The 12,946-nt window shown below is 39.8% G+C and overlaps 1 protein-coding gene across 2 annotated transcripts in view; it reads right to left on the reverse strand.

The window, feature by feature from the left end:
• Window positions 1–1,676: 1,676 nt before the first annotated feature.
• SLC9A8 (solute carrier family 9 member A8) overlaps window positions 1,677–12,946 on the reverse strand; it is a 127,610-nt gene continuing 116,340 nt past the window's right edge. For both annotated transcript variants that reach the window (XM_036748887.1, XM_036748886.1), the window contains 3 exons: window positions 11,818–12,038; window positions 9,048–9,194; window positions 1,677–7,859 (listed from right to left, as the gene is read on the reverse strand). In XM_036748887.1, coding sequence (XP_036604782.1) covers window positions 7,752–7,859; window positions 9,048–9,194; window positions 11,818–12,038 — 476 coding nt within the window. In that variant the 3' untranslated portion in view covers window positions 1,677–7,751. The remainder of the gene's footprint in view (window positions 7,860–9,047; window positions 9,195–11,817; window positions 12,039–12,946) is intronic.

Below are 12,946 nucleotides of genomic sequence, written 5' to 3' on the forward strand. Positions count from 1 at the left end.
TCATGCAGCCCAGTAAGCCACCTTCAGCAAGACTTGCTTTGAGAGTCTGTGATGCAGAGCCCATTGCTATCCTGTGGATTTCAAGGCATGGCTGTAGTTGGACACATTGTGGATTGTGGATGCCTCTGCACCAGTTCAAGAACAGATTGCTTGGTTTACATGTTTGAGAGCTCAAAAACACTAAAAGACCTGCATATTTAAACACTGTAGGGATTCAACAGCATAACATCCAACTCTTCTGCCAGCTCATCTTTTCTGTCCATCTGTGAACTACACAGTAATGTGTGAGCAAGTATTTGTGAGCTTTTAAGTTGAAAAGACCTAGGCTCAAATCTTGTCTCTTCTGGTAAACTGTGACATGGAGCAAATCACTTCTGAGCCCGTTTTCCTCATGTGTGAAATAAAGGGGCTGAGTTGGGTGACCTCTAAAGTCCCTTCTTTTATTGGCTGTGTGGTCCCAGGGAAGTCATTTTGCCTTTCTGAGGCTACTTCCTCATCTGTAAAATGGGACCTTTAGAAATGATGTAGTCGATCCCTTTGAAGAAATGACACAACCCCTTGAGCTTCCTCCCTTTCCCCCTTTTTAAAAAAACAATTTTACTGATATAGTTTCTTCTTACATTGTCTAAATTTCTTCCAGTATTCTCCCCCTTCCACTCCCCAAAAGTCATCTCATATAACAATATGTTTTAAAGACAAATAGGAAGAGGAAAACAATAGCAGAACTGATCAGTAATATCAAAAAAGGCTGGAGATAAATGCAATGTTGCACACCTGTGAACTTCCCACCTTTGCAAAGGAGTGAGAAGAGTCTATCCTCTCATATCTCTTCTTTGGGACCAAGCTTGTTCTTTGTAATTTTGCAATATTCACTTTACATTGTTTCAAGATGGTAGGCAATTCTTCTCATTTACATCGTTGTAGTCATTGTGTATATTGTTTTCTTGGCCCTGCTTACTTCACTCTTCATCAGTTCGTTTAAATCTTTCCATGCTTTTCTGTATTCATCATGTTGTCTTTTTCCTCTTTAAATCACACCTTTCCTCCCCCTGTCCAGCTGCTATTACATAGCTGGTTGACATCTTACAGGAAGCAAGGAGTTGTCTGTAATATGGGACACCTTTCCAATCCTGGCAGCCCAAATCTATTCGAGTCATCTGGGGTATGGAAACTTGTAGTCAAGGCCCTGTCAACAGAAGGCCTCTGGTAAAACGCAACCATATAGCCAGGTTGTGGTTTGTCCTTCGTTCTCAAAGAGGACCATGACATCAGGAGGATGATGACATGACTTGATTTGAGTGAGGGAGGGCTGTGTAAAGTCACCAGCCTCACTTTCTCCTCCAGAACCATCTAGTCCAGTGGCCAGATATGGATCAGGCCCAGGATGCAGTAGCAGACCTTGGCCCTTTTAAGCTAAGGTCTTTTCAAGTTCTCATTTTGAGTGAGGCACCATTGAACAGGTTCCGTTGAACAGGCCTTGTTAAGAAGTGAGTCAAGGGAGGGTGCCTTTAATAAGGAAAAAAAAAAAATTGAACTGGGAGGAAAAGACCCTCAGGATTGCTGGCCAAAAGAGAAAGTTACTATTTACATTCACTCTGAGCCAGGAGGGCCCAAAAAATAACCATTAAGTGGTGCTTGGTCAGGGACCTATTGTCCAATCCATGAGATCCAGAGTGAACTGGGTTTAAGGCTTGGTCTTTGAGAAATAAATCCAGACAATAAACACCCAAGTTAACTAGCTAGCTTTCGGCCATAGGAAGGGAGAGCTGGGAGGTGGGTGGGAGACATTTTATAAACCTTAAAGTTATATATAAATGTTAACATGCTACATGTGAGGGTTAATTTACATTAGCTCATGGCTGTTGTGGCTCTCTGTGGTCTCCACTGGCATGTCACTGTAGAAATTAACAAAGAAGTACCAAAGTTGCAGAATCCAAATGGGGAATGTCTGAGTCTCTGGATAACAAAGATTTGTAAATGCTTGGCCAATGATTTGCAAAATCACCTGTGCTTTAGAATCCAGTAATGTGCCTTAGAATTTGCCAACATTCATTTTTACTGCAAAATAAATAACCAGGCTCCTACACCATTATTTCCTATATGTTTCTGCAATACAACATGCCTAGATTTAGGCATGGAAAAATTCCAACATAGAGGCTACCCAACATATATATTTATTCAACTTTCCTCCCATTTCAATCCCTGTATCACAAATCAGCAATAAAACAGACTCACAGTTTTACAGAAATAAGTTACTAACAACAAAGAAAACCCATCACAGCTTACTCATTTGGAGGGTGGGAGGAAAAATATGAAGAAAAAACCCATAACTTTTACTTGTTTCCACATCCTTGTTTAAAATGCCTTACAGGATTAAAAAGCAAACCAACCTCCCCTCCCTTGCACACTTAGAAAGCAAAGGACTAAAAAAAAATAATAATCAAACCTCAGGGGAATCTATCAGCCCTGGGCATGAAGTACAACAATGAAAACTTTGCAAAAGCTGTCATGTGGAGCTGTTAAAATTACTTTGGTATCAGCAAAAAACCAACCCAAATATGCAGATGGCAGCAAGGTGGTCAGGCCCTCCCCCATCATCAGAGCATTGCCCTCAGTGCCCAAGAGGGCAGGGACGCTAAAGTGCACATTTCTTTGCATGTAAAATAATACAGGAAGGAATTCGACATCGCATGCATTTTTTTTACAGCTACCCATCTTGATCTTACTGCCTTACTAGACTGTAAGCTTCATGAGGGCCAGGACAACTTATCCAAACTACATCCTTCCCTAGCACCAAGTGTGATGCTCTGTACAAAGCAAGTTTTTAACAAATGGCTGTTCAATGTTGTTTCTTTGTTGAATTCAGTTTTGTGAGATGTACCTCAAAGGCGATAACTAATTGGCTGCATTTTTTTTTTGCTGTTACCTCCTGGGTCTTGTCATCAACCTTTCTATGTGAAAATGGAAGATGGACCATGTCTGACCCAGGCTGGCACCCCTGTGAAATGAAATCTACTACTGAAGCAGCTTTGCAGGCGGCTATCAGACAAGGCCAACAGCAACTGATGTATACAAGGCTGGGGTGAAGGGCTGACTTCCTTTCCACTTCTCTCTGGAAAGCCGCAGTTGGCAAAAAGGAGAAAGCATAGGCCAAAACTGGGGAAAGCCTCACTTAACCTAAACCTCCATTCACCATCACATCATAAGCTCAAGGAAGAGGATATTATTTTTCCAGTTCCTCTTCATGCTTTATACAAATTGTTACATTGGTGCTTTTTCCCATTTCTGAGTGATGTCACTCAACTCAAAAGTATAGGCCACTAGATTCAAGAAACTGGCATTAGTCATCGGTTTTAAAAAAAAAAAATCCAGTTAGCAGTTTTCTATATTGAGGGCTGGCCAATAGTGATCTGGTCTTGCATAACACTCTATTAACATTATTTATAAGTGACATTTTCCTACTTATGTGGCTAACATTACTTGCTTAAGTTATTTCCCTTCTGTGGGCCTTAATTCCTCCTCTGTAAATGAAGTGGTAAGAAAGATGATCTAGTTCTGAAAATCCTATGAAAAAGGGCTTTTCAATTTTTAACTTCTCTCAGTCCCTTAAAAAATGTTTAATCTTCTATTTCATGGCTATCCTACTAGCAGTGCACGAAATATAAATAAATCAATTAGGAAATAAGTTATGTTCAAATGCATATTTTAACATTTCCAATGCATTAATCTCCTCAAGAGAATTGCTTTCTGCATATTTTTGGTTCTACAGAAATATCATTTTTTAAAAATCCACCCAAAATTTGTCACTGTTTCTTTTTATATATGTAGAAAAGACATTTGCTTCAAATAACTCATTGCTTAAACTCCATGCCAAGTGCTGTTCACAATTGCGCTAAATCTGCATTCCTCCAGCAGAGGGCAAGAAAGCTCCACTGGTGTTACATACAGGCATAATCTTAGCTTTTAACAAAGCCTACCTCTTAATAAACAAACAAAAAGAGGCAAAAAATAGCCTCTCCATAAGGCTTTATGTACATGAATTTGCTCCAGTATAATTTCCATTTCACAAACCAGAAAGGAAAGACAGAATGGGTTAGTTAAGGAATAGAGTCCTGGTAATTGAAGCAGGATTAGAATGGAGACATTGCTATCTCTTGATATGTGGGTAGTTCTGATCATAATCACTGGAGCAACCAAATCTTTGTTTGTTCTCAAATGTTGCTATTACCCATAAACTTCAAATAATCAATAATATTGGTAAGCTTTCAAAATCAGCTAAATTCTGGGAGAAAATTTAAATGACAAGTCAGAACCAGAAGGTTTGAGGGATGTACCTTACTTGACATTGTCCATGGTTGGAGGTGGAGGAAAAGTGCTTTAGGGACCAGGATCTCTGATTGTTACGACCCTTCTATTATGGACCATAGTTAAAGAGAGGCATTTGGTATAGTGGATGGATGGCTCGACTTGGAAGCCCTGGGTTTGAATCTGATACTTGTGAGCTGTGTGACCATAGGCCAGTCACATGTAGAACCTCTCTGAGCTTTAGTTTCCTCATCTGTAGAAGAACAATAGCTACCACTAGTAAATACCTTGCTTTGCAGGATGTGGTGAGACTCAAGTAAGGTAATGTACGTAAAGCACTTTGCCATCTTCTAAGCATTATATAAATGTCAACCAGCATTACTATTAGAACTTATCGTTCAGGGTCCCCAGACATTGCTCTGAGAACATCACATATACCATTTCTCATAGATTCAAATTCTACAGTAGTGAAGACAGTATTGATTTGCAAAAGGCAATACGCAAAGTAATTATTTACTGATTCGTCTCATTGTCAAACAGCAGGAAAATGCCAATATGATGGGATTTTAGTCTTCTACATGATCGTCTTCCTTGTTTGCACAAACCTTCTTACCTCCTGTGCCTCAGATATTTTACCATGAACATAAAAGTTGAAGCATGATGCTGGGATACTTGGGGTAATTTTGTGTAGGAAAGTAAATCTATCTCCTCAAAACAAGAAAAAAGGAAAGGTAAGGGTTTGTTCCAAAGAGTACAATTTCACTTTTCAGTCACACAAGAAGAGAAAGATATAAAAAGCGTATCCTGGTTAGACAATAAATTCGACAGTGTTGAGTGCCAGGTCTAACTTCTCCCAGTAGTATTTGATGGTCATCGTTGTCTCCTCCCAATATAGTGTTCAAGAAAGGAAGAATTATCTATCCTTAATCAGCCAAGAGGTTGAGTCTGCCTGCCCTTCATTTTGCATGCTACCCTGACTGAGTAAAGGACATCAATATGAACAAGTCATCTCATTTGTGACAAATGTCTTTTTTCCTAAAAAGCTGAACAAAATTAAATTGTGCTTAAGCCGACTAAGTAAGGCTTGTAAAATGAGGTGAGCGCCAGGCCAGTCTATAGGAGGCTTTGTGAATTTCACTTCAAACTGATGTGATTTGTTTCTCCCTACTCCAGAGTTGAGGGTAATGTAAAAGGAGATTAGTGGGTCCCTGCCCCTGAAATTCAGAATACTGTGGTGAAAGTCAGAAGCCTTGTTTGATATTTCATTTTATTTGGTGAGAATGGGTCCAGGCCTGAGAGTTCATCAGTGAAAAGAGCTCCCAGTGTAGAAACTCCTCCAACAACGCAGACTGGCAACTCATCTACAATTTATAACCTTAGGGAGTTAGCTGCCTGGGACCCCAGGTGGACACGAAGTAGTTCCATAACTTACCACGATCACACACCTGCTATGTATCGGAGGAAGGACTTGAATCCGAGTCTTCATAAGCTCCAAGCCCATCTCTTTAGCTACTCTGCCGTGCAGCTTCTCGCCACTGAATACACATTTTTTAAATGGATTGCTCATCTTTTTATTCCTCAAGAGTACAGAAACCATAAGTAGAAATGCACAGATTTCAAAGATATTTTAAATACTTTGTCACTTTAAGGAGAACTACTTTTTGCACGAATTGGGGCATATCTATATTGGGGTGGAGGAACTAGAAGCAGTGAGGTAATGCCCAGGACCTGTTTGTGTAGACAGATGTTTGTTCAAGTCATGATTGTCCACACAAGTGGCAGGAAGAAAAGGGAACAGAGTTGTCCCAACAGCTTAGAAAAGACTTTCAGGTCCTTCTTCTTAAGGAGATCTCAAGGTTATCAGAGCAGTAACTCTGGGATTTAAGTAGAGATCTGTATTGTTCAAATGAGCTTTTCTAGGGGAAACAGGGTAATTCTTGGTGTTACTTTCATTCACCAGATGATGAAGATAATAGGTTAAGGTAAGAAAAGTGCTACTGAAGACAGCTGTGCTGGTTAAAGGGGATGGTGGGAATAGCAACAAGAATGATGGCATGACAGTGGAGAGGCTTTGCAGTTGCCTGGCTAGGCCAGGTGGTGGTAAGGCAGGTAAGAGTGCTTTGGTGAGCTAAGGAACATGACAGGGAAGTTTGGATAGGAAGGAACAGGAGGAATTAAGAGAAATGTGGTACAGAAGTGGTGAATTCCACAACACTGTGGCCAGAGGCTACACCAGGCAAAATGACCAGGGAGCTGCCCTCTAGCACATCTCCTGGGTCAGAAATCCGATACGGTGACTGGAAGGTTCTTTCTGCTTTTTAAAAGCATACATCTATCAGATGGACATAGATGTTAGTCAACAAATATAAATCTGTAGATTTGGCACTCTTTAGAGGCAAGAACTAGAATTTCAACTATGAGTAGTGTACTTTAGGAGAGGCACACCTCCTAGTCACATTTGAAGAAATGGGACTTGCATTGGGCTAAGGATTCAAATGTAAACATTCACAATATTTCCTGGGGAAACTAGCTGCCTGTTACCCTAAGATTCTGCACATGGTGTCAACAAATTAAACAAAAAAGACATCATCAATTTTTATTTCTTTGGAGTGCTGAAAAAAAAATAGGCATCAAAAGTAATGTTTGTGCTTTGTCATTTCCAATAAAACTGCTCTTTATGTGGACTGGAATACCTTAGTATTTTGTGGTTATGGGTTTGGTGGTTGTTGTTTTGAGGGGGAGGCTGTCCAAGACATAGCTGGTTTCCAGTCCTACACATGTGGATGTTTGCTCATATTAAGATTCTGCCTGCCAACTCAGCAAGCCTGTTCCTGAAGGTACAATGAAAACACTTGCCTAGGAAAGGCTGAGACTGATTAAAAGGCATCTCCACACACCATTACCTAGTCCTACCACTGTTTGCTGGTCACTTCTAATGTGCAGGGTCAGAAATGACAGATTCCTCTTTACAAAAAACCACACAATTCACAGCTTGACCTATGACAGCTCCCAGCTGAGAACCGATAAAGAAAAATTCTACAGAGAATGTGCTACTCGCTCTATCTTGTAGAGTTGTCAAACAAGTAAGTATTGATGCAAGTACATTTATGGCAGACACCTAAAAAGGAAAATAAGAGGGAAAGAACACATATTTCAAAGCAACCATCTTGGTTTGGAGGTCTGGGAAATTCTAGGTTAAAATCCATCATTTGCTGTTTTTAAGCCACTTAGCTGTTCTTAAATACCACAGCAATTATAAACAAAACTAGTTCATCTGAGGAGATCATACTTAACAGTATCTGTATGTGCAGCATACTTACATACAGGGCTGCCTCCGGGGAGGCATAAGCTTCAAGGTTTCTTACAGCTTTTAGCATCAGACCTTGTACATGACTAAAAATCTCAATGGTGATCTCATTGGTAATTGTCCTAGAGCCTCTTCTGCGTTAGAGCAGCTCCTGCTCATCATCCTCTGAGCCAGATGGTCCCTGTCGCACTTCTTCATACCATTTGTTGGTAAGAGTTTTCATCTGAATTCGGCCATGATGCAAGTCCTGAGGTGGAAAACAATAGAACTGCTATCATAGCAGGTTTGTACTCATGGATCAAAACAAATGCAGCAAATAAAACATTTTCCAGTGGTTCCAAATAATGACTGTAAGTGGCCATATATATCCTCATGTTTGTGACAGAAGATGACAAGGTGCTGTTCACAATTTAAAAAGGACCTACGGAATTCAAGGGAAACAACAGGAAAACGTATATACACTTCCCACCTAATGTTAGCTTAGCACAGTGCCTGGTACACGGTAGGTGTTTAATAAATGTTTATTGACTGATCGATTAATTAGCTGGTTCTATGAAAACACAATATTAGGAGAAACAGCTTTGTATATAGGTATGTTTATGCACATACAGCAAAGCAGTAACTGTAAGACTGTACGGTAGGAAAAATGTCCAAAACTAGCTCATGTGGAGAGGTTCACGCTGACTCAAGGAAATGCGACTATGTTGAGTCTCAAACGGTAATTTTGATCATTACCAACTATCTGATTTTTGCCTCAATACTGGCCCAACATCACTACAACAAATGAGGAAGCATTGCAATAAGGTTTGGGCACGATGTATTATAGTAAACACACCATAAAATAAGATTAGTTGGAGCAATGTTAGACATCGTATGCCTGCACCATACTGAAATATATCAAGTCTATATTTGAAAGCCAGGGCAAAGTTTACAGTAAACCAGACTGAAGCTTGTCTGAAAGCAGGAAGAATCTTACTAGACTTTGCATTATCAGTGCCAAATGGTAAAGGAACTAAAGGGCGAAAGCTCTGAGTCAATCCATTGTCAGACTTCTGCACAACTGTTATATTTATACACATCTCCAGAGCTCAGATTTAATAAGCAATTCACTACACCTTTCACTAACTAAAATCAAACTAAGTTGGCAAGTAATATTGTCTATTATTGGCCTAGTAAATATAGAAATTAGAGAAAAACAGCAGATGCTAAATTCAACAAGCGTTTCACACCATAACTTCCAATCCTACAAGTTAATTATAAAAAAAACAAAATGAAAGTCACTTGTTTTCTACAGTTCAAATATAAATGGTCTACCTGAACGGCGTCCAACTGCATCTCAATGTTGAGACAGTCCATGTAGGATAACTGCATGCCTAAGGAGAAAGCTGAAACAGCACATGTCACTCTCACAAACACAAGGAGCAGTGGAACCTACCTCTTGGGTCAGCCTCCGGGTGAGAAAAGGATTCAGATATTTTGCATCAAACCACATAAAACCCTTGAGATCCTGGCGCTTGATGTAATGGGCTTCATATTCTTCTTCTGTGAGTTCTGAAAGATGTTCAGACTCAATGGTGTTACCCTAGAAAAAAGGCAACAAGGCTGTTATCTCAATTTCCCTGGATACCTGAAAAGCAACAGTTCTTCCAGCCTCTAACAGCCTGGAGTACATACATTATTTCTATGTTAATCATCCAATGGAGCAATAACCCCATCTGTTTCAAGAGCAGGTAACACACAAGTAATAGTTTGTATCCTGCTAGAATCTATAACTGTGTTCTAGATGAAGATGTTTGTTGAACAAGTCTTGCTCAAACCCTTTGAAATGCTCAATAGGAGCTGGACAGAGAATAAAAAATATCACTTATTCACTACCTATGTGAGGAAGAAGGAAATCCAAACCATTGTCAAAGAAGTGAAAAACTCTTACAGTAGGAGGTCTGAACGTGGAGTCCATGGACCCCCAACAGTCTGTCAAGAGATTTCAGGAAGTCTATCAACTTGAATAGAGAAAAAAATGACATCTTTTTTTTTTTCTAACTTCTAACTAAAATTTAGCATTTCCTTGAATTATGAATGTAGGAAACAAAACATTCTAAAAAATAGAGGTCCGCAGGCTTCAACCAGGGTGACAAAGAACAGGGAACTGAGGGGGATACGCATCAGTTGAGGAATGGCGGAACAAATGGTAGTAGTATATGTAGTATATGATTGTGATGGAATACTGCTGTGCTAGAAGAAATGATGAAGGTAATGGTTTCAGAAAAATCTGGAAAGAACTGATGGAAAGGGAAGTGAACAGAACCAGGAAGTTATTGTACACAGTAACAATAATATTGTAACGATGATCGATTATGAAAGATCCACCTCTACAGAGAGAACCTATGAACTCTGAGTAGAGATTGAAGCATATTTTTTTCACTTTATTTTTCTTGCTTTTTTTTTGAAACATGGCAAAAATGGAAATATGTTTTGCATGACTTCACATGGATAATGAGCATCACTCTGCTTGCTTTCTCAGTGGGTAAGGGAGGAGGTGGATGGAGGGAGAGAATTTGGAACCAAAATTTTAAAATGTTAAAAAATATTTTAAAAACATTAATAAAGAAGAAAAGCAAAAAAAAGTTAAATAGAGCATGTGTACATGGGAAGAATAATAAACCACTATCATGGATTCAGATGCTACAGACAAAACTAGGACCTGTTTTCACAGTGCTATAGACAGTTGTAGAGATATAATGGAATGTAATGGAGAGCAAGCTGGCCTCAGGTTCTTTCCTGTGACTTTGTGATCCCCCAGGCAAGTCGTTTAACCTCTCAGTACCCCTAAAACTATCTCAGACTAGAAGCTGTGGAAGAGGTGCTTATCTGCACTGGCAGGAGGAGCTCCTTACTGATTGCGCTTTACAATGATGAGATCCAGGTCTTATTAGGTAGCATAGTGGGTAGAGTGCCAGGCCTGGAGATAAGAAGACCTGAATTTAAATCTGGCCTCAGATACTTACTAGTTCTGTAACCCTGGGCAAGTCACTTAACCACACTTAAGCCTCAGTTTCTTCATCTATAAAATGGAGGTGATAATGCCACCTATCTCCCAGGGTTACTGTGAGGAAAAAAAAATGAGTTAATTATAAAGTGCTTAGCACAGTGCCTGGGACATAGTAAAAACTATATAAATGTTGTTCAGCTGTTTCGGTTGTATCTGAGTCTTTGTGACCTCATGGACTGAAATGGGGCTTTCTTGGCAAAGATACTGGAGAGATTTGCCATTCCTTTCTCTAGTGGCAGAGTTTAAGTGACTTGCCAAAGGTCACACAGCTACTAAGTATCTGAGGCTAGATTTGAACTCAGGTTTTCCTTACTCAAAGCTCAATCCTCTATCCATTGCACCACCTGGCTGCCTCCCTAGCTGCCGAGATAAAAATGTTAGCTATTATTATTATTTTTTAAAGACAATTGTAGAGGACTGCTGCACAAGAGGTATAGTCACTACTACTGACAACTGATTGTGTAGAGGTCTGGTATCAGTATAAAGGAAACTTTTCTGTAACTAAAGATGGCAAAACAAAAGTACAACTAAATAAAATGAGCCTTGAAGCAGATGTAACTCAATTTCCCTCTCCCAAGCTATGAGGCCAGAATAAATCTATGTGCAACAGCCATAATTCACTTCATTATCAGGGCTAACAATGTTATGAAAGGGGGTGGACACTCTCTTTTTTAGATTTCTTAATTAAAAGAACATCAGAAAGGCAGCATCATGTAGTCAAAAGAGTCCTGCAACTAAAAGATCTGGGTCCAAGTGGATTTACCGCATTTCAGTTGTAGCACCTGGGCAAGCTGATTCCACTCTGAGTCTCAGTTTCTTCATCTATAACATGGAGATAATAATGCCTGCCCTGGCTGCCTCGCAGGGTTCGGTGAGGATCAAATGAAATAATTTATGTACAGTGCTTTGTCAGTCTTGATGTATTTGTGGGAGAGTGTGTTCCAGACTCGTACCAACTGTTCTTACTGTTCTACCTTGCTAAGCAGCCATTTCTAAAAGCTAAAAAAAAGGGCTTTGTCAGTGATAAATCAATGTCTAAATCTAAGTGATGATATAAAGCTACACTGGAATGGCAGAAATCATAAGTGGAACCAGTACTGCACTGCACAATGAAACAACATTCCTCAGTGATTTCATTCATGCTTTCAATACAAACCATTTTTTCCGTTTTACTAAGATTAATATCCTTCTTGTTTCTTTTCCGTGCTTTTGAATCTTCGATGTCAATCAGTCTAATAAGGGGCATGGTCCCTCCTCCAAGTAGCAGGATGGTGAAGAGCACAATGATTATGGTAGTTGTCCCAATGAGCTGCCGTTTCTCCATAGGTTCCAGGTCCAAATGAAGACTCAGAGCATAAGGAATTGCTCCACGTAAACCTGTCCACAAATAGTAAAGAACAATTAAAATAGAAGTGAGGGGGTTGAGGGAAGAAAAACAAACAAAGGCTATCCCAGATAGCTTCAGAACCAAAGACAGGCAATCTGGTATCATGGTAGAAGTACTGGGCTGTGAAGTCAGGAGGCCTGGGTTCAAGTCCTTGATCCATCACCAACTCACTTCTCTCTGATCATAGCTTGTCTTATCTATCTTTAAAAGGGGAAGATGAAACTAGATAATCTCTGAAGAGCTGATCCTCCCAGCTCTGACATGTCTGTTTTAATGTACCTTCCTGCTCCAAGATGTTATCATTCCAGTAATGGCTACTCAGATGAAGGACTGTCAGGGAGGGAGAGAGGAAATAAACATCAATATAGCGTCTAATAGCACACTGTCAGGCGCTATGATAAGCACTTTACAAATATTTTATTTGATCTTTAAAACAATCCTTTGAGGTAGGTTATTACCCCCATTTTACAGTTAAGGAAATTGAGGAAACTGAGATAGAGGCTAAATGACTTGCCCAAGGCCACACAACTAATAAGTCTCTGAGGCCAGATTTTAATCGAGGTCTTCCTGACTTCAGGCTCAGTGCACTATCCACTGTGTCACCCAGCTGCCTCTAGGGAGAGAAGGTTTTCTGGTAAAGGTGACAATTGAGGTAGGCCTTGAAGGACAGCTAAGATTTCAATTGATCAGACTACTCCACCATTAGTAGGACACTGAGTTGTTGTAAAAATACAACCGTAAATTTGTAGAGCTAGAAGAACACACAGAAAAAGCATATGAGAAATATGTGACTTCAAAGAATGTCAGATACAGAAGAGACTTAGAATACAGAACAGATGAGGAAATAAAGGCACAGAGAAAAGCTGCGACTTATTCAAGGAAATAGTGGCAGGGCTTA

The sequence above is a fragment of the Trichosurus vulpecula genome, chromosome 3, assembly GCF_011100635.1.
Source record: "Trichosurus vulpecula isolate mTriVul1 chromosome 3, mTriVul1.pri, whole genome shotgun sequence".
Taxonomy (NCBI): Eukaryota; Metazoa; Chordata; class Mammalia; order Diprotodontia; family Phalangeridae; genus Trichosurus; species Trichosurus vulpecula.